General features: G+C 40.7%; 1 protein-coding gene across 1 annotated transcript; it reads left to right on the top strand.

Moving 5' to 3' along the window:
- Positions 1-905: 905 nt before the first annotated feature.
- On the top strand, positions 906-22,105 carry LOC103779091 (zonadhesin-like; the record flags this gene model as incomplete). Its single annotated transcript, XM_008946708.1, has 19 exons — positions 906-1,153; positions 1,428-1,605; positions 3,136-3,244; positions 3,752-3,843; positions 4,434-4,610; positions 6,484-6,686; positions 6,982-7,126; positions 7,881-8,122; positions 8,776-8,940; positions 9,414-9,538; positions 11,195-11,463; positions 12,616-12,824; positions 13,293-13,434; positions 14,631-14,881; positions 15,504-15,633; positions 16,625-16,747; positions 21,047-21,178; positions 21,542-21,650; positions 21,982-22,105. Coding segments are annotated over 19 exons (3,173 nt in total), but the record flags the coding sequence as incomplete, so codon positions are not given.
- Positions 22,106-22,354: the final 249 nt, after the last annotated feature.

Genomic DNA, 22,354 nt, shown 5'->3' with positions numbered 1-22,354 from the left:
GGACGCCTTCCTGTTTGATGTACTCTAGATGATCCTGCTCTGGCAGGGGGGTTGGACTAGATGAACTTTCAAGGTCCCTTCCAACCCCTATGATTCTATGATTCTATGATATTATGATTTTTTTAACATGCCATTTTAAAGCCAAATAAGTAAAGACCTCTTTTCTTTGTCTTTTTTTGTTATTGCTAAACACCATAAAGCACTTGTAAGCTCAACTCCGCTAAGATTTGGTGTGAACTTCTTTGTTGAAAATGAGAATTTCTTCTTATCACTTGAAACCTCACCCAGCTCACACACACAAATACAGACATGCTGCCTGCCTCCACTTATACTGGAGGCACACAGTTACATTGGTACATATATACATTTGTACTGTATACATTTATACATTTATCACTGTCTAACTAATTTTGGCACTTTTCAGAAGTATATAAAGGACATCTTGTATATGCAGTGTTCAACAGCAGTTCCATAACTGATATGAGTACAGAGCCTCAGACAGCTGATAGTGCAGTGGTCTATTCTGACACACCAACCCTGTGAAGTTTCTGAGTAAATTCTTCCTGTTTACTTCAGAAATAGCCTTTCAGCTAGGTATACTAAAAATTCACTGATCCACTTCACATGATGATGTCTTAATAACAAAGGGTTTTTTTTCTTTAATATCAAAGCTTTTTGCTTGCATTTCTTCCTCAACATCTAGCATAGACTTCTGATACCCAAGAGTACATATTCTTCATGGGTCCAAAGACAGGAGGCTAGTTTAGGCTTTGAAATGTCCTTGACTGGTGCCATCACTGTTATATCTGAGCAGCAATTACAAATTAAAGCAAACAAAATAGGAGGAAAGCAACTGCAGAAGTCTGTTAGAGATTCAGAGGTAGTTATTCTGTCTTTCTTCCCAGGCCGTGCTTCCTGCAGTGCTTCTGGGGATCCACATTATAACACTTTTGACCACAGAGTTCATAATTTCATGGGAAATTGCACTTACACCCTCTCCAAAGTGTGCAATGTCTCTGAGAGGCTTCCATACTTCAATGTGGCCACAACGAATGAGCACAGAGGAGCCAATACCAAAGTCTCTTACGTGAAGTCGGTGCAGGTGGAAGTCTATGGCAACCAGATTTCCTTGCTGAAAAACAAGAAAGTGAATGTAAGAAAATACTTGTTTAACAGACATGTATTTTAAATGGAAATTTAGATAATTAAATGTTTTCTTTGTAGATATTATAGCAAACTTTCCCTTTTTATTATTTAAATGTACCTCTTTTGATGAGATGCCCAACAAATTTGCTCAGATGAGGCGTTCTTTAATTAATTCCAGTTCCCTTGTGCACAAGATCATATCTTTCACTAATCTATTCTGGCTGCTGGTATTTGTATGAGTCCCAGAAGTCACACACTCGCTCTTACAACTTGCTGTACAGGTGAATGGCAGCAGAATGAACCTGCCTGTATTTATTGAAAAGAAAATCAGTATTCAAAGCAGTGGTGGATATGTTCTTTTGGAAACTGACTTTGGACTGTGGGTGAGATATGATGGCAATCATTATGCAGAAGTCTCTGTGCCCTCTGATTACCGTGGTCTGCTCTGTGGCCTCTGTGGTAAGTCATAGACATAGTCACTTTTTAGTGAGCTATGCAGGCTGGTGATTAACGTTTCTTCTTAGACTGTCATAATTATTTTACACACAGCTACTCCTTCTCAAACGGACTAGAAATTGCAGCAGTGAAGAAAACATGCTAGAATTTTTCACTTTCTGAGATCTGTTACTTGCAAAGGTCCTGGTAACATGCTATCCATTTGGAATGTTGTGAGGTGTAACTATAAATAATATTAATAGCCAAATTAAAAAAAAATCACTTCAGTTCTACAGTTTAAAGTTAGGAAGGGTAACGATTTGCATACATCTACTCAAGAATTCTACAAATGCTTTTTATGTTATTTACATTCTGATGTATTTGTCTTCTGTTCGGTGTGGGGAATGCTATACCATTTCATTTTGTGAATCATAAAAACTTGAAGCTGTTTCTACAGAAGAAAGCAATCTTCAGAATAGCTTACTGTCTACTTCCTCAAGCTTTCTGGCTGCTGTTTTCCTGTGCTATTTTAGGAGGTATTTACACCTGAACAATCATGTTTATATGATCAAAGGGGGAAAATAAAAAGAAGAACTAAAAGAGAGAAAAGAAAAAATAGACTACTAAGGCTTATTTTTACCTATTTTTTATTCCACCTAAAAGAGGCAGTGTCTACATTAAACCAAAGCAATGACAAAGATCCAATATGAATAATCCTGAGCTGACAGACTTCCTGAATAAGAAAAAAACCTCATACTTTATTTCCAAAATTCAAATACCACAAAATATTAAGTGCTATATATAATACAAAACACAGAGGTCTTTGAGTTCTGTAAGAAAGGTCAGACACAAAGGGCACATTCTACCACGGTCTGTAAGAAATTCTGTTGCAATAGGATAGCAAAATAAACGAGTCACAGGAGGCTTATGTAGCTAATGAGAGTAGGTGCTTATGGGAATTAGCAGTGACCAGTAACTTTTCATCAGCAGTGTTGCTAATGCCTGAACCTGAGCAGATTTAGTTGGAACAACACTCTGAAATCTAGGTGATCAGATGAAATTTACTTCAGGATGGAAACAGGACTGTAGAAATTGCAAAAATAGCGCTTTTTTTGAGTTTCTGATTATTCTTTTATTTGGATCATCTGAAATTTCCCAGTTTAATTATCTCTCCATGGATTTTTCACACTTTTAATTCAGGATATCTGCCAAAGAACATAATGGTGCAAATAACACCATCTGATTTTCAGTTCAACATTCTACAGGTAGGATCCAGGGAAATTAGTTGGGGTTTTTTAGGTAAGCAGTTGTTTCATGTATGCAGTGTGATCTAGTTACAGATAACAACTTACAGTCTTCTTGCTTCAAGTCTACAAGACTCTGAGCAGCAGCTCTTATCAGTGGTCAAAGTCTAAAACACAGTGAACTCTGATTTTGCCCAGTACACATTGACGTTGCAATATACTTTCATTGTATTTTATTTTATGGCCTGAAACCTAGGTTTGCTCTACATCTGTGAACATGTGTCCCATAACTGTCTTTTTACCTTCCCAGGTAATTATAATGGTGATCCAAGGGATGACAATATAAAGCCCAATGGTGAAATTGCAAGTGGTTCCACTGATCTTGGAGAAAGCTGGCTTGTACCTGAGAATAACACCATGTATGTATATTGATTTATATCACTTGGTATATGCTAATCAAACTCTACAAAATCAAATATCTATCCACTCACCGGCTTTGTCGTCTAGTACCTTTTTACATCTTCTGACTGACCATCAGAAGTAGGGAACTGACCCTTTACATTAAATAGGGAATGAGAAGAGGGTTTGTGTCCTTTAAGTCTTGTTTTACCAAAGCAGGAGCTGTCTGCTGAGTGTCAGGGGGGATGGGACTCCAGTCCAGCTCTCTGATTGGAAAACAGAATGGATTTGATCCCATAGCTCTTTTTTTTCATCTAAGAATAAGCCTTTGATTAGCCCAGAAGGCATAAAAAAGGGAGTCCATTCAATGATAGGGCTGACATCAGTTTTTCAAAGAAACTGGATAAAGTCTTGTGACTGTAATAAAATACACCCTGTTATGGAGGGTTGTCATGTGTCAGTCTTCCACTGAAAATCTGATAGTAAGAGATGTGAAAAACACAGCTGATTTTGCTTGCTTTCCCCAGATGCACCAGTGGGACAGAAGAGCAATGTGATCCTGTTCTGGAGAATGAAGCAAAGAAGGATACAGCATGTGGCATGATCACAGACCCAACAGGTACTATGTTGGTAGTTCTCTGTGAGCCATGTGATGGAGCACTACATAGCTTGTGTTGTCTCCTAGGCCATTGTTCTGAGCTCATACTGGAAGCATGTAAAACCTCCAGTGTGAATGGCCATCACAAAACTCATAGATACTTGGTCAGGATGTATCAATCATTCAGAGAGTATCAACATGTCCATGAAGATTATCTGAGATTGTGTGCAGGGGGCCACAGCTGCTCTGTGCATTATAGTCACTTACACACAGCTTGCTAAAAGAAATAGTTCAGAGAGCATTGCATCCTGCATGTGTTCCCTGCACTGGGCAGCCCCTGCAGTTATCTAGAATTAATGACTTGCCTAGCCAGCAACTCTTAATTTATGCAAGACATGTTGTATCAATCATGCAAAAAAGAACAAAGTCTGACCCAGAGGGCCAGGTCTCAGTGTGCATGCTCAGTTTCAAGTGCTGAGTTAACTCGATAAAAAACATTAGCCTGGAGTACTCACAACACTTTGGCTGTGACAGAAAATAGATGGTGGCGCTGATCTTATCATTCCCAAACTTTTATCTGTCCTTCCATATATCTTTCTTGATTTACACAGGAATCTTCAAGGATTGTCATACCAAAGTGCCTCCAGAAAATTTCTTTGCAAACTGTGTTTACGACATGTGCTTCACTGGTGGGCAGGCAACGTCCATATGCTACGGACTGCAGGCCTATGCTGAGTCCTGTGTCAATGCTGGGATATGCATCGAGTGGAGGAATGCTACTCTTTGCCGTGAGTCTTGTCATTTATAAAATCTCTCCTGGGTTTAAACTCCGAAAGTATACACATTCTCCTCTACCTTTTTCATGCGTGTTAGTTCATTTTATGTAATGTTTTGAGTATAGTTCATCTTTCGTCATGTCTTAAGCCTGCTTCAATTTCAGTACCATTCCAGCATTTGTATAAAATACTAATTTTCAAGAATATTTGAAAATTACTTACCTACTCGTAGGTCTAATCCTTAAATTTGTAATAATTTACTATTAGTTTCTTCACAAAGTTGGATTACATTCAACTGTGTCTTATGTGAGCTTCTGCATTGGGGAAATAACTATTGCTTTGCTCCACTGAAAATCTCCCATGCCCAGTGTAAGAAGATAGTCCTCCACAGACAAATGCTATTGATGGCTTTTGATTAAAAAGCTAGTTTAATAAGAGACCTTGAGAAACAGCTGTTTTGAGAAAGTTTACAAGAATTTGTATGTAAGCCAGTGAAATAAAGTATTTATCTCCTGATTAATTCTCTTCAGAATTAAGAAAATTCATATCATTAACTCATATTTCTTAGAATAAAGCTTTCCAGGGTTTCCACTGGTGCTGATTTTATGCAGCAATGGGCAGCTTTCTGCTTGCCAGATGTCTTCTGAAGGACCTTTATATCCACAAAGTACACACCCGGAGAGTAAAAAAGTCCTCTTAAGATCAACCACACTGAAGTAAACCATAATTGCTCTCTTTGTTTTTGTCTTTTACACTAGTTTTGATTGTACCAGTTGCCACTATATTACCTTCTGCAGATTTACCACTTTTCTTTTCTTTTTCTTTTTTTTCTGTGATCAGCAATTAGCTCTGCATTTAAACTAAACCATAAAAGGAAAAAGAATTACTGTGACTTTAGAAAGGCTTTAAAGTACCCAGTAAGTCAGCTCTAGGAGGAGAGAACAAGAAACAAGCTTCCAACTCTTCAAGTCATATTAAAGCTATGCATATCCAGACTCCATAGTCTGAGACCATAGCCCAGGACCTAAATATCTATGGTTTAATTATAGTGATAAACAAGACTCAGTCGCATTAAAAAGATTGACTCTCAAGTCCTCCCTCCATCAGTATTCGATGAAAAACTCAATTAAGAGCCTGACAAAAGGCAGGTACTCTGGCTAGATGACTGGAGATGCTGGCTGTAATTGCCTGACAGGACTAAGAGATCTCTCTGCAGGAACAGAAGTATATGAGCATCAGATGTAGTGGTTTGTCACAAAACGTAGCCAGAATCTGGTTTTCAGGCTTTTTTAGATGACAGAAATGACAAATGCTTCAGGATTTCTGTAAAATGTAATGTCTTCTCTGGGGAGCATGCTTTGAGTGATAGAAGCCCAATTCTACCATGAGCAGGAGGGGTGTGGCATTATAATATAATGTTCTCAAGGGGTCTCAATGAAAGATTGTGATTTCTAGTTCTATTTTTAAATATATGGGAGATGTTCAGATAGTAACTAGAGTAATGCTCCCTATCAGCTGGTATGGGAAGACATCCTTCTGTTCCATAGATGAAGTGACTTTATGTCATCTCTAGAAAAAGATTTACTGAAACAAGCACAATTAGTTCTGTATGATCACTTCAGATCTACCCTTAAAATGAGCCTGCAGTGTTTGCCTGCCTTTGTGAGGTGAAGTGCAGGGTGGCCCACCTGTCTTACCACGGCACCTATCTTACCAAAGCCACCCTTATCACATGGCAAGAAAATCCTTTGTATGCAGCACTCTCCAGTGTCAGACTTTCTAACAATTTCTGTATATTTTCAGGAGCAAACAGCGAAAGCATCAGGAAAGCTTTTATCATTATTTTGCCCTTTTGAATGATCTTACTTTTTCTTTCTTTTTCTAGCAATGTCCTGTCCTGGAGGCAGCATCTATGAAAGCTGTGGTACTAGGTGTCCCTCTACCTGTTTGAACATCTCAGCAGTTGATTCCTGCAGTTCCTTACCAGTGGAAGGTTGCTTCTGTAAAGAAGGCTATGTCTTGAGTGGAGACAAGTGTGTGCCAGAAAGCAGCTGTGGTTGTGTGGATGAAAAAAAACAGTATCACCAGGCAAGTTACCTCAGACATTTAAATTTAAAAATAAAAATCAAGAGGGGGCCCTCATTCTGTATAACCATGAGAGAAAAAAAATGTTAATAACACTAACACAATTATTATTTACACTATTAATAATAACAAATAGGGATACTTTGCCAGTTTTCTTGACCTGTAAGCTGTGTGACTGCAATTGCCCGAATTATTGTGTATCAGGCACATTCAAATGCTAATAATTTGATTGTCCCTTATAGTATCACTTCCAAATTTGTCTTATAGTATATACTTCTACACTCTTTTCCTTGCTCAGCTGGATGAAAGCTGGTTCACCAGCTATCCCTGCAATGAACGCTGCACCTGCAAGGCTAATAACACCATCGTATGCACATCCTGGGAGTGTGGAGTTCGAGAGGAATGCAGTGTTCAGGATGGTGTGCTGGGCTGTCATTCCAATGGTGAGTCCTGCCTGAAAGTGGTCCTCAATGTCAATTCCATAGTTAGATCTTTCTTCTCCTTCTACCTTTATTATAAATCTATTTTCATATGTGTTAGCAAAGAAGTCCCAGCTGACTGCTGCCAATGCTAAGAGATGAAAAGACATGATGATCTGTCTTGCAAGCAGAGATCCCCTTCTGTTGTAGTGGATGTCAGCAAAAACTGATGCTACCCAAAAGCTTCCAGGGTCACTTGGGTTCTTTTTGGTAACATAAATTCGAGTACCACATCACCAGTGCTGCAAACTCCACATTTAGGAATAACTCATAAACGTGTTTCCTAGAGTCTAGGTGTGACTCTATGCAAGTGCATTAAGTATCTATGTATATAGATGCAAATTTATTGATTTTTATATTTGCACTTTATTTATATATGTAATTATGTATTTTTATACAGCTTAGTAGAGAAGCTTTGTATTACTCTCAGCTATGATACATCATAGTTACAACAACATATAGAAATGTATAAAGAGATTAATTTGCTGCTAAGTTGACAGTTTGTACATAATTTTAAAATTAAATTTAGGAGACACTTTTTGGGAATTTCTTATTTCCAAATAAATGTCATTGGCATAAACCTGAGACACGTCTGTGAAGGTTCGCCCACAAAATTATGATCAGGATTAGGTTGCTATACTAATGAAAACATCTTTGATCAGTTGTATCCATGACAAAATCCTGTCCAAAGTTCTTAGATCATTTTTTCACCTTTCAGGCCAAGCAACATGTCAAGTGGCAGGAGATCCCCATTATTTCACTTTTGATGGAATGATGTACACTTTTGTGGGTACCTGCACCTACACCTTGGTTGAGGTTGTCAACACCAATAGTGTCATACCTATAACCATCCTTGGCAAGAATGAAGACAGAGGATTGAGAGGAGCCACATACCTGAAAGAGGTCTACATAGATGTCTATGGTGTACGAATCACCCTTCAGAAAAGCCAAGGAATCTTGGTAGGTCACAGTGCTCTTTATTCTAGCAAAAATTATCTTAAAATTATTTCACTACAGTAGCTGTAGGGAAAAGGATCTTCGCATTTCCTAATGAATATGTAGGTGTATGCTTAATACTTGTGGGCACCTCCATCAACTGGATAATATGGGTAAATATAATTTATCACTAGTTCCCAAGGCTTCTGGTTTGGGTTTATTGTTCTATGGGCTGTATCTTGGAGATGGAGTCCAGAGCCTCCAAATTGGAGAACTATTGCCTGAGCTAAAGAATGGGGCTCCTCATTTCAATAGCTGTTGTCAACCCAATCATCTAGCTAACAAGAGCAAATGAAAAACAAGTCATGCTGTATTGGTCAGGAATAGCATGAGGATCCATGGCAGAACCAGAGACAGAGGATCCACCCTATAGGTGGGAAAGAACTTGCTCACTACTAGGGATCTTTCCAGCTTCCTGTTAAAGGCACAATCCTGCCCAGTTCTCCTCAGCTAAAAGGCTGATTCCTGCAACCCATAGTTGGAATATGTAATGGTGGAAGTGTAAATGTGCTACAATGGTCTTAGAGAAATCTTCAGCACTCCAAGGAATATAGATTGTGGGCAGAAAAATCTTTCATGGAAGAATGCCCATACTGAAAAATGACATGTCTCTCCAGTTGAACAATGAGAGAGTCTACACTCCAGTGGAGAACCGGTTGCGAGGCGTGTCCATTGGAAATGTTGGCAGATTTATAGTAGTGGAAACTGACTTTGGTCTGATAGTGAAATACGATGGCAATCACCATCTGGAAATCACCCTCCCACATTCTTATTTCTCAAAGGTAAGACTTAGTATGTAAACATCTGGTATTGTTTCAAAACCACTGCTTTGTGCATTTACTTTTGATTTCTTTCATTCCTGTGTTTTGCTATGGCTTTTTTTTTGCCTTTTTTTTTTTTTTTTTGGTGGCTATATTGGAACACTTTACTTTTCTTCCTTTCGATTTTTTTCTCTTCACAACGATTTCCTTGTGTTCCAAAGGGTAGTTAAAGAAAATGACCTGGCTAGGAGAATACATCCAGCTTACAGACTAAAACACCTTGAATCTTAGGGAATCACAGATTTATTGCAGTTTCTGTGTTATTTCTCCATGGGTGCAGTCAGACACTAGTGAGTATGTCTGAAATGTCTGGCAGAAGATTGGTTGTTGCTGGTGATTTGGTCACACCATTTCATAAGCAACGAATAAGAACTAATCAGGGAAGCTGATGTAGAACAGATTGTGCTTAGGATATGGTTCTTATTCATCTGCAGGTACATGGCATGTGTGGTAACTTCAATGATAATCGTGAAGATGATCTGTTGTTGCCTAATGGCACACTCATCAGTGGCTCACAGTTTGGAAATAGCTGGAAAGTGGAGGAAGACAGCGATGAAGGGTAAATGCAATTTCTTTTCATACCTTCCATCTTCTTTTGGGAAATAGTCTCCTTTCAATTGTTTTGACTGGTACTTTGCAACATGCAAGTAGTGTGTATGAGACGTTCCTCCTCTTGAATTTGGAGATCACCATGAGAGTGGTGAGACCCTGGAACAGGTTGCCCAGAGAGGTTGTTGAGGCCACATCCCTGGGGTTCTTTAAGTCCAGGCTGGATGAGGCTCTAGACAGCCTGATCTAGTGTGAGGTGTCCCTGCTCATGGCAGAGGGGTTGGAACTGGGTGATCCTTGTGGTCTCTTCCAACCCTGACAGATTCTGATCCTGTTTTTGCAGAGGGCTTAGTAGTGTTGGCTTAATGGTTGGACTTGATGATCTTAAAGGTCTCTTCCAACCTAAAGGATTCTATGATTCTGTGATCAAAAAAACAGCCATCACCACAGAAGACCACTGCACAGGCCAGAGGGAAACTACAGCCATTCTGTTGATCCACAGACACAACTGGAGAATTAGGCTTTGGGGCAGTCTACAGTGAGGGCATAGCCTCTGTTTAATTTACACTGAAAATACCTAGAGCAGGATGATGGTCCTGGGAAACAGAGAGGGTCAGCTGCTCCTTACAGGACAGGGAGTCAAGTGTGGTATCACAGCCTGAGTGGTAACAGTGGCCTGAGCAGCCAAGGCACGTCCCACACTGCCCGAGCAAGGCAAACAGGGAAGGCCCAAGGGTGTGTTCTGCCAATGACCAGGCCCAACAAAAATGATACCACCAGAAGGAAGATGAACCAATACACAGACTGTATTGTAGACAAGAAGGACATTCCATGAATGATCGCTGGGGGTACAAACAGATCAATCAGCTGGTACATAATCGACGCCACCCACAACAATCTCACAAAGGATGTAACTCAGCCCACAACAGGTGGTACAAACAGAGCCCCGAGGTTGCCCACAGTTGGCATGGGAAACAGCCAGACCAGCAAGCTGAACACGTAAGAGAAAGGTGCCCCCATGGCGACTCTCACCCGATCAGCCCGCGTTCACAAAGGTCTAAACAGACCAGGGCCCAGCTCCAGGGAGAGTCAGGAGGTCTGCCCTGAACCAGGAAGCTCTGTGGAGTGCACCCCACCGACAGACACTCCTGACTCCCTGCAAGTGGTCCCAGCTTTTATCCCCAAGCAGGGACACCTGACCTTTGTCAACTCAATGGGGGACCCCTGGAGCTCCTTTCCCTTCTGGCTCTCCCTGCAGGGCCGGCCGCACCCTGGGGGGAAGCTATAAGGCAAACTCACCACCTCTGTATGAAGGGCTGTGGGAATCGCCCATATGTCAACCTTAATTCAGGGCTCAGACCCCAGTATTTCAGGGTGGGATCCAGGGTCACCACAAAAGCTTGCAGTGATGAGACAGGTCGAAGTTCATGCTGAGAAGTCAATCCTATGACTATGGTGAAGTACAATGAAAGTAATGAGGGTCAGACACAAGCATGGTGATCACCAGGCAGGTCGACTTTTGCCCAATCTTTCAATCATAGAAGACTGTATTTGCTAGCATTATTTGTTTAATACCTTTCAGTAGAAAAAAAACTTCTTCATTTCAGTCTCTGTTTTACATATGCCTTTGAAACTTAAATGCATCTGTGTCTGTGCTTTTGTGCAGTTGTTTACCAGACTTAAGAGAAGATGATTTTCCTCCTTGCACTGCTGAGAATAAACCAGTCATTGAAAGCCAGTGCAATGTCCTAAAATCAGACAAATTCAAAGCATGTCACAAGCTAGTCAAACCTGATGACTTCATACAGATCTGCATCTATGACATGTGCCAGTATGATGGAATGAAGTCTGCCCTCTGTGACATAGTTCAAGTCTATGTGGACACCTGCAGGAATCATGGAATCACCATCAAATGGAGGAGTAGCACATTCTGCCGTAAGTGTACAAGCAAGTAAAGAATCTGAAATTTGGATGGCTAACAGCATGAAAACAAATCAGCGGAATAATTATTTAAAAGAAAATGACACCCAAATTCTCACAAAACACACTTCTAGTATTAAGATTTTATGACTCCGTTGTTGCACTGAACTGTGTTCAAGTTTAGCTAAACCCAGTGATAACTCAGGACTAGACAAATTGTGGATAGGAATGTGGAATTAGAATTGCTTTAGTAGCCAAATGAGTGCCCTAAGATATTGCAACGAGCCTAAAATTGAGAAATAATACAACCAGAAAACTAAAACCAAGTGGTATACTCTGTTAGGACACAGGGCTCAACGACTCTCTTTCTGTTTTGAATGAAAACTGGTAATTTGTCCAGTTGCTTATTAAGGGCCACATTCTCAGAGAAATTTCCAGTGTGTGTGCCTCACTCCACCCATTCAACAAAGCTACAAATTAGGTAAAAATGAGTGATTATACAGTGGGTTTCTTTTGGGTTTGGTCTGGTTTTTTTTCACAATTTAATATTGCACTGTGGAATTAACTATCACATAATATTGTGGAGGACAAAACAATGAAGTGGTTAAAAAACAGGCCAGATGAATGTTGAATAGGTCCATCAGAAATCGTAGTTGCCTCCTTGCTACAGGTGGAGGAAAACACTAGACAAATGAACCCTTTGTCTTGTTACCTTGGTTTTTGAACTGTTCCTTTATGCATTTCTGGTCATTGGCATGCTCTAGCATGTTTATGTCTCTGATTAAGCTAGATATATACCTGGTTTGCATCACTGGAGGGTTGAAGGAATTTTCTGTAAAGATTCTCATTTCTAGCACTGCTCGAAGAAGCATTTGCAGCTGAACTGGAAATTTGAGTCTGAATGATTTAGCACCAGGTGCCACCAGTTCAGGCAGTTCTATAATAGAACTGAATAAGCAGCTCCAGAGAGTGTTTTGGTTTTGTTGGTTTCTTAAATAAAATATAAAATATAAAAATCAAAAGTTGACGTTCAAAAGGAGCTATTAAAAGACAATTCCATACCACCTTTCAATAGGCCAGGTTGTAACTTTCAGGCAGACAAGTGTTTGCCGTGCACTTTTTAAAATGTATTTAATAATGCTGGTTTTGTTCTCTTCACCCACACAGCATTGCCCTGTCCACCCCACAGCCATTACACAGACTGTGTCTCCACCTGCCCATCAACATGCAATGACATTTTTGCTTCTTCCCTTTGTGAGAAGACAGAAGAGTGCACAGAGGGCTGTGAGTGTGATGGTAACTATGTGCTCAGTAATGGCAAGTGTGTACCTCTGAGCGCTTGTGGCTGCAGGGATGATGACAACAATTACTACAGTGTAAGTAGTTTGTCTGTGGAGCAATGCTTTGGCTGCAAAACTTGTAGAAACTTGGTCTTCTGTCTGTCTGAATGAGTGAGAAAAATCTTCAGGGTCTACCTCTTAAATACCTGACATCTGATTCATAAAAGATGCAGGCTCAGGTGTTAGGAGGTGCAGGAACTTGGTTCTTTGGACCTGAGGCCAAAATGGAGGCATACTCAAAATTAGTCATTTTGTCAGAGTCCTCAGACAGTCTGTGCTAGTGCTGGTTTGTGTTCAAATTCTCACATCAAAGATAATAAGATAAATGGACTGGATTTCCCCCTCCCAGGCTCTTGGTGAGACTGCACCTGGACTGAGCAGTTGCAGAATTGCCAACTGGCCACGTTGCATATAGCCAGCTCCCACACCCTTTACTATTGAACTTTTATTGCATTGCAAAGCTAAGCACCTTGATAACATATTATTAATACAACTTCTGTCCAGGCTGGGGAGACCTGGATAACTCCACACTGCACCAGAAGATGCCAATGTCAGAAGAACGGTGTCATCAATTGTAAGAGCTATGGCTGTGATTCTAAAGAAACCTGTGTGATCAAAAATGGAAAATACAGGTGCAATCCAACAGGTATGTGCAGGCAGGTCTCCACTTGGTGTTCCATGAAGGCTGGAGAAGGAGGAAGGATGTGGGTGTCCATTCTTCCTTCCATAGCATTTCCTAAGAAGGCAGCTCTGACAGTGTTATTGAGGACACATTATTGAACAAGAATAGCTCTCAGAATAAAAAGTTCCAGTACAAGACAGAGAATTTGTAGAGGAAAGTAGAAGAGTGTGAAAATTTACTTACGTCTAGAAATTTGGCAATTCAGATGATTAGTTTAAATTTTAAAAAATAAATAAAAAAAATTGCACTGCATGTGCCAAACCCAAAACTCAGATACATTGGTGAATCCTTGGCAATGATCCTGGTTGTTCCATTGCATATTGATTTGAGAACAGAAAAAAATAAAGGCAAAAAAAATAAACCAGTAAAATTGTTCAAGAGTTGCTTTGGCCAAGTTATTCCCATGTTCTGTAGGTAAACTGGATTGTTTAGAAGACCCCTTATTGCCTCATGACCCTATACTTCAGTTTTGAAGTATTGCATGGTGCAGGTCCTACTGTACTGATGATCAGCACAAGAACATAATGCAAACCCAGATTCCACCTGCTCCAGTTTGGCAAAATACCACAGCAGAGGCACCCTGGCAGTCTTAAGAAGAGACTTGATCCTGGGATAATGGTTTACTCTGTGCTTAATGGTCAAGGAGAATACTGAGATGATAGTTGCTGCATCTGGTTGTTAGGTCTGATGAACTCACTGATCAGTTTAATAACCTCAGAAGAAATAAGTGTGACAGCAGTAAGCTAGCCAAAATTAGACATTGCTTTTCGTGTTCCAATAATTTTGTAGCAACACACTGCAGAGGATTATGAGACTGACACCTCCAAGAGCCAACTGCAAGCCACGCTGTGTGGCAGGGACATTCCTCTGCAGAGGACCAGCGTGCGCAACGTGGTCTCTGTAAAGCCTATAAACCCTCATGTTCTGCTCCGGCTCAGCTGGCTTACGTTGGTTCTCAGCAGAGGAATGGGGTCTCTGGACACCTCTCTGTTTGAGTGCCCGTTCACTAGGGTGATGCCTGAGCACCCATCTTTATTTTAAGAGACCTGCGTGGCAGCAGCAATCATTTCAATCTATCTAACTTATTTCAAACTGATCCATGCATGCGATCTGGCACACTCACGTTCAGCCTGGAGGGTAACGAAGCTCTTCCCCTTTAGGCTTTGGGAAATGCCGGATCATGGGTGACCCACACTACATCACCTTTGATGGTCTGGTGCACCACTTTCAAGGCAAATACACGTATATTCTGGCTCAGACCATCCCTGACCTCCCGGACACTCTGACGCCGTTCAGCATCGAAGGCATGAACTACCCTTTCCGACGAAGCCGCCGCATCACTTACCTGAAGGAGCTTCTCGTCAACGTTTACAACCACACGGTGCGATTCAGGCAGAACAAGCAGCTTGTGGTAAGTCTCTCACTGACTGCAGAGCACAGAGAAAGGCCCACCCTTGGAGCAGAACACCTCTGAGTAATAGATGTCTGTTTTGAAGGATTTAAGTATTAAAGCTAACTGTGTTATTACAGCAGTGCTATAGGGCAACACAAACATGATTTTTTCAGTTGTGACAAGTCTTTTTTCTCTGTAGCTATGAAGGATATTATTCTACTTCAAAAAAAAAATGAATAGAGATTCAGGAATAAAACACCAAAGATCCCAAGACTTACAATAAGCCATACAAATTTTTACCAGTGGTAGGGAAAAGTGTGAATTATGCTAGTAAAAAATCATTTCCTTCCTATTGCTGTGTAAGAGTTTACATAGCTCATATATACATATTTAGCTTTAGAACAGAAATCTCTCAGGATAATATGAAAATCCAGATCTGTGTCCAGATCACTTTACTCAGTATGAGATTTTGTTATCTTTAAAAAATTGAATACTGAGATTTTTACCTCGTTAAGTTATGTGATATATTTGTCATAACACCAGAGAAGTGGAGTGTTCGCTTGTAGCATCGACCTGTATTGAAGCCAGATTTGAATTAATCTTATATTTTATGACTTGTAACTTATTCTTTCCCTGTTAGTTGGATGGTGTGAGGGTGAGACCCCCTGCTCATCCTCATGAAGGTATTCATATATATCAGAGGACAACAAGAATTTACCTGGAGACAGACTTTGGCTTATACCTGAGCTTTGATGGCAATCAAAATGCAGGTAAGTGACACTAAGACATTGTGCGGGAATATTTAAGCACTGTCTCAAAAAATGTTCTCATTCCAAAGGAGATCTAAACCCAAGGCAAAATTATAAACCTAGGGTCTGTGGACCTTTGTGATTCAAACTTCCAGAAAACTAAACCAGTAACTGTTTCCTAGGAGCCAGAAAAAAACATAAAACTGGCCTTTCTTTATCTGGATCTACCTGAGCTTAGGAAAAATGAGATCTAGAGTCAGAATGTTTTACTTTTTTTCATGTTAAGTAGGGCCTGATGATAAAACCAAAAGCGCATCACTTAAATGGCTGATTAGGATGATGGGGTGAAGTCTGGATTTGCCCCTTTGCCAGCTTAACCCAGTTATAAGATTGAGGTCTTGAAACTGTGCAGCTGTGAGAGCATCCTTTTGCCTGTTTCCTCTCAAGCCTGTTCCAGATAATCCCATTCTTTCCTGTTTCTCAGCAGGTCTCTTACATCACATGTACACAACTCACTCATGCCAGTTGAACACACATTGCCTCCTCTGTTCAAAGCAGAGTTATTCCTGATTTACAATAGAATGCAGCCATGTTCTTTCTGAGTGTATGGTGAAAGATCTGTTTCACAGGAGTCTTGTTTCTCAACAACGAAGTGGATTGTAAATGAAGGACAAAAAGTGGGTGGTGCATTCAGTTTGTTGTAAAGTAGTAAGCAGGATGCATTAAGAGTGCTGAGGTGGTGATATCACGTTAAATAATACCTTACTGGCTGCAAGAAATTACTTTTTCATGATCCATGTTTTGGGATACAAAACCAGCCCTGAGAATACATGTATGAACATATATTTTCAGGCCTATGTTCAGACCCCTGTACAAGGCCCATGTCACCTTGCCAACTCTGATCTGAAACATGAAATGTGGTACTTGCATTGCTTTCCACCTATTCCACACACTCAGATGCAAAGATTTTTGTGTGATGGCTTTTTTTTCTTTTCCTTCTGAACTTCCTTAGATATAAAGCTGGCCAACACCTACAGAAACAGAGTGGAAGGCTTGTGTGGTGATTTTGATGGGAGACACAGAAATGACTTCACAAATCCAGATGGTGTTTGGGTGAAGAACGTGAATGTATTTGGTGAGAGCTGGAAGGTTCCTCTGAAAAGAACAGCCTCTCGTCTCAGGTGCTTCATTTTCTACTTCATATTCACAACAAGCACAGACACTGGAAAAGAGTGAACTAGCCATAGTTAATATCCAGGAATAACTACACTGTCTTATTTCTGGTCTTTCTTCTTCCCTTGGTCTGTGTGCAGGGACTTTTCCTGCTCATCACTGAGGTGAACAATCAGTGCCCTTCTGTCTAGCCAGAAGAAGACTGAACTATTAGCCCATTACATCCTTCCTCCCTTCCTCCCTCCCTTTTTTCCCTCCCTTCCTCCCTTCCCTCCCTTTATTGAATAGATTGGATGAGAAGACACTGGACGAAGCCTGTGTCATGCCAAATTTTTAAAGATATGATTGCAGATATTCCTTTTGATTTAAACACCCATAAATCTCTGAGATGGTAGGAAGTGTTCTAGCATATCTTTGACTTGCTTCGTCTATCTCCTTCCCATTCTGGATAGATCATGAGGGAGAAATAAGCTTACACTTACACCACAAGTAGAAGTACTCTTGTGGTGTTACTTAAAGAGTAGTACAATGAATACTGGATGTCCAGAGAACTGATGGTTTCATAATGACTTCATTACAGACGAGATGTCAGCTCAAATGATGAGTCTGAGGAGGAACCAGATCCAGGGCTCTTCCAAGGCTGTGACGAAAATCAGCTGGGGCAGGAAAACACAACTTCAAGATGTCAAATCCTGACTAACTCAAATGGTCCTTTCACAAATTGTCATTCTACAGTCTCACCATACTTCTATTTTACGTAAGTGTCTACTCCAGTTGTTCTCCCCATCTGCCAGATCATTTTGGTGGTAGTTTATGACGAGAACTTTGCATCTTCTGTCTCCAGGATATTAATAGGAACTGAGTGAAGTGAGTGTCTTTGGAGAACTGGCCACAGTGATTCCATTATTGATATACTTAAATTCCCTTAATTATTTTTAAATAATTGTGATGATCTGTCTATTCATCTATTTAGAGTTTCAGTTTCCTGTTAGCTCTAGAAAGTAGCTTTTCCCCTTTCCTACACATATAAACCAGCAGTGTTAAACATTAGACTTGTAGACTGTGGTTTCCAGTGTGCTTACAATTCTCATTCACATTCTGTAAGAATTTAGTACCTGGCTCTTCATTCCTTTCTAGCAATTCCAGCTTCATAATTCATCATTAGCCACAAAATGGCCAAGTAGCTGCCAGTTTTCTTTAGTCGTATAGTTGTACTTAATGATTAAAGATAGAGAATGCCCACCACAAAGTCCCTCTTAGCTGTGAGAAGCATGTGAAGGTATCTTACACCAAATAAACTGGACCCCTGGCTTCAATGTATATCCTGATTCTTAACATAGGCCCATTTTTCTCCCTACTCTAAGAATTTGGCTGGGCAGCCTGTTCTGCCTTCTTAGTGGTTGCCTGATAGTCTGACATGGTGCATACTTGCAGATCCAATTCATCTCAGATCTCAATGCTTCTAAAAATCAGGCCATAGATATTCAGATGATGAGCAAAGCTAAGAAGGTAGCACTGGCAAACAAACCCTGGGTAAAACACAATTCTGTGTCAATATTCAGGCATATGGGCATGGGGAGGGCACCCATGTATTGAAAATGCTAGCCCAAAACAGAAGCAGATACCAAAGAATAACTTCCTGTGACAAGCAGTCGGGGACCTGTTCACTGCTTGTTCCTATACCTTACGTGTTAGCAGCAACTGCACAACATGACCTGATCTTCCCAATCATGTGGCTGGGGGGCTGTTTCTGGTTTCCTGTCAGCCAGAGAGAGGGAAATGGAACTAACTCAGGAAGAAAAAGAGCTGAAATAAGCAGCAACAAAGGTAATGGAATGTTTTCTCACATTGCACGTAGGAGCTGCCTGTTTGATATGTGTGTAGCAGGAGATGATGATGCCACCTTATGTCACAGTCTGGAGGAATACGTGCTGGCCTGTCAGCAGAATGGAGTCAGGATGGAAGGCTGGAGGCAGCACACTGTTTGTGGTAAGCACAGGAAGAACCACACAGGAAGTATGTTTTCTGCCTAAAGGGCTCCCAAAATCTGAGATTTGAGGCTTTTCTTAGATATGCCATCTATCAAAGCTTCTCAGGGAGTAAAATCATGTTGACTGACACTTCAGTCACTGTTCACAGGTCTGCAAGCACATTTGCTCTTCTGACCTCTTCTGTGTCCTGCGTTAACTTTCACATTTAGACCCCAGCTCAGACAGCTACTTAGGAAAGCAGAGCTGCCATTTCCCCTGTCATCACAAGTTGTGTGGGAGAACAAAATATCCCCATTCCCAACTGGACGAAAACGTAAAAATTGTGGGGACCAACACAAGTCACAAATCTGATGAAAACCATTTCATTCCAATCTCTTTTTAAATCTACAAAATATTCTCTTTTTTGACTGAAATTTCAAGATAAAAAAAGATTCAGCTGAAAACGCCAAATCTTGCAGACTAAAAAATACTGAAATAAATTTTTATCATAATCTCAGACCCTCCTCTCCAGTATTTTTTTTTTTTTTAAGCTGGGAGCTGGATCAAACCATACTTGCCCTACATCCCCCATGGATGGATGACTTTGTATTCCTGGTGAAACACAGTTCCCAGAGCTATGAAACAGCTCTGGTACTTGCCGGGATGGTCACCCTGAACGCGTAAGAAGTTATCTGAGATCAGTTAACACCAGGAATGACAGCACAGCATACAAAGAGCTTTGATGATGCATTTCCTGACTTTGGAGTGCTTTACTTACAACTTCAGTACTACTATATATGTATCCACATCTCAGTGTATGTGTGTTCATCATATTGCTTCCTACAATTCGATAACCTCCTCTGGATCTCAAAGAGCAGTGGGTAAGTAATGCACAGCAGCCTCCTATAACTGGCCTCTCCTTATTTTCACAGGTGTATCGTGTCCTGCCAACAGTAACTACAGCTCATGCATGTCTGCATGCCCAGCATCCTGCAATGACCTGACCAGCCCTTCTGAGTGTGAATCACCTTGTCTTGAAGGCTGTGAATGTCTCCCTGGCTATGTTCTTAGTGGTTTTGACTGTGTGCCTTACAAACAGTGTGGCTGCACATACCTTGACAAATATTATGAGGTACAGTCTCTCTGTAGGTTAGACAGCTCTGCAGCACCAAACAGTATTTATTGCTGCTAGTTATTTTGTCATTCTCCTCGGTGTGTAATTTTGCATTAGAAACAAAAACCATTTCATAAAATTCTGGTATCTGGAAGAAGGGAAGAATAGGTCACTTGCCCTGCCTCTCAAACTCTGCTTGACAGAATACTCAAGGCAGGCACCAAGAGCAAGTATATGATTACACTATGACCTCCATGTTAATTCTCCACATTTATTACAGTAAATGATAGCCCCATAGGCTCTAAGGTTTACAAAACACAAGTTACAGAAAAATTCTGTCAGTCACTGTGGTCCCTCTCCTCCCATACCTCTTCCCTGTGGTATGGCTGGGTTGAAAGTCTGCAGATCTGGCTATGACATGAAGAGAGCCCCACACAAGGCTGAATTCTAAGGAATACAGAGAATCTTCCACTGTCACTGCAGGATAGAACAGCTCCATCATCTCACAGGTTTCTGTTTTTACACTGGAGATTTAGTGCAGCCCTTGAATTTCAAAGACTTGTATTAGTAAAGTGCTTGCCATTATTTTGTACAAACAAAAAATAAATCTGCCCTGTTGCCATTCATCAGGAAGGCATCAGAGAGAGTAGCACAGGGCCTCACTGCTCCATTCATGGGTTTCCTGCCTGATTTTATTTTATATTTTTCAACACTTAACTTCTGTCTTCCAGATTGGAGAAATATTCACCACTGATGACTGCTCTCAGAGATGCCAGTGCACAGAAAGCTCCAGTGTCTCCTGCTCTAACATAGCGTGTGGATCTGACGAGATCTGTGGCATTTCAAACTTCAGCCGTGGGTGCTACAGGAGTGAGTCAACCACTATCACATTGTCTTCCATGCTAAGATGTCCTGACTTACTGCTCACAGGGCATGGCTGGGTGGGGTATAGCTGCAACAGCTTGTGTACAGAAGAACAGAAAGTGGGGAATCTTGCTCTGATGTTTCATTGTAGAAACAGTGTTTCATTCCCCTGTTGCTGTTGTCAAGTACAAGCAATGTGCCTTAAAATGCAGGGGATGTCCAGCATTAGGAATCAGTGTAATCTAAGCAAGAACAGTTCTCTCAGGGTTGGATTATCTGAGGGTCTGAAGCATTTCTCCTTCCTTTTTGCTAGGTGGACCATGTATGCCAAATCCTTGTAAGAATGATGGCATTTGCTCTGAAGCTACCAGCAACACCTCCCTTCCCTTCTACTGTGAATGTCCAGAGCTGTACACAGGAGCAACCTGTGAGGCTGAAAATAGAGGTAGTAAATCCATTTTAGATTTCATTGTCTGCATTACATGCACCACTTTCAAAAATGGGTGTCATGATGGAGAAGATTGAGCTTGCTCTTAATTTCCATGCTGTAGATTACTAACCCAATGGTTGAGAACCTGTGGTCGTCCAGGCAGAAGGGGGTCAGATTCTCCAGTGGAGAGGTACTAGAAGGCATGACAGCAGGGCTATGTAGAGCATACAGGACCTGGGTCTCAGACCACTCCAGAAAGCCACATTCATCAGAGAGCACAGTATAAAACAAGTGCATAGGCAAGGGTTGGGAAAAAATTTCTGTTCACAGTATGATTAGCCTTCACTGACAGCACTCTTGTTTCCTCTTTGGTCAAAGACCTTATCACAGAAGCTCCTGAAGACCATACAGTTGCCATTGTCATTGGAGTTGTGGCAGGTGTGGCTGTTATCATCATTCTCATCTCCTCTGCAGTGTATCTGTACAGGTAAGGCTTTTCCCAGCTTTGCCACGTTCAGCAGAGTCAAGACACACATATCCTTTTTAGCACCTAAAAACATAAAAAATCCCATTAGTCACTTACCTGCAGGACCAGAAAGGAATTACAGCATTCAGGATCTCATCTGAGCAATGTAAGGGAATACTGAGCTTTTTCTACAGAAATGTACACATTCCATTCCCTTTACACAGGGCACATGCATCACTGTAACAAAACTTGGGCTTCTCCAAAATCTGACTCCATTCATGCTCACACAGTTATTTGACCTCTCACTAGAGACAGAAAGTTGTAATGGTTGTTCTTTTTTTCCCTTGTACAGAAAGAAGACAAAGATGGATACTGCTGTTATATCAAGGGATTCTTCTTTGGAACAGTCCAGGGATGACAGAGTGCATGAGCAAGATTATGGCTACATTGTGAACGCTGCATTTGATCAAAATTAACCCCAAAGTACATACCTATAGTTAGCAACATTTTTACAGTTCATTTGTTACTTTCTGTTCTTGTATTTTGATAGTACTTCTAATACTTTGATAAAAAAAATAATAAATTAATTATTGCATTTGCTGAAAACTTTTGACTTTTTCATCCAAAATGAAAATCAGACCTCATGTTGTAGACCCAAACTGAAATATGTCCTAACACACATAGAAGACTGTGTTGTCTTCTGAGGCTGTTTGAAAAACACAAAG

The sequence above is a fragment of the Merops nubicus genome, unplaced genomic scaffold (assembly GCF_000691845.1).
Source record: "Merops nubicus isolate BGI_N331 unplaced genomic scaffold, ASM69184v1 scaffold50838, whole genome shotgun sequence".
Lineage (NCBI taxonomy): Eukaryota > Metazoa > Chordata > Aves > Coraciiformes > Meropidae > Merops > Merops nubicus.
Note: the sequence above shows the minus strand (reverse complement) of the source record. Positions and strands in the feature narration are given on the sequence as shown.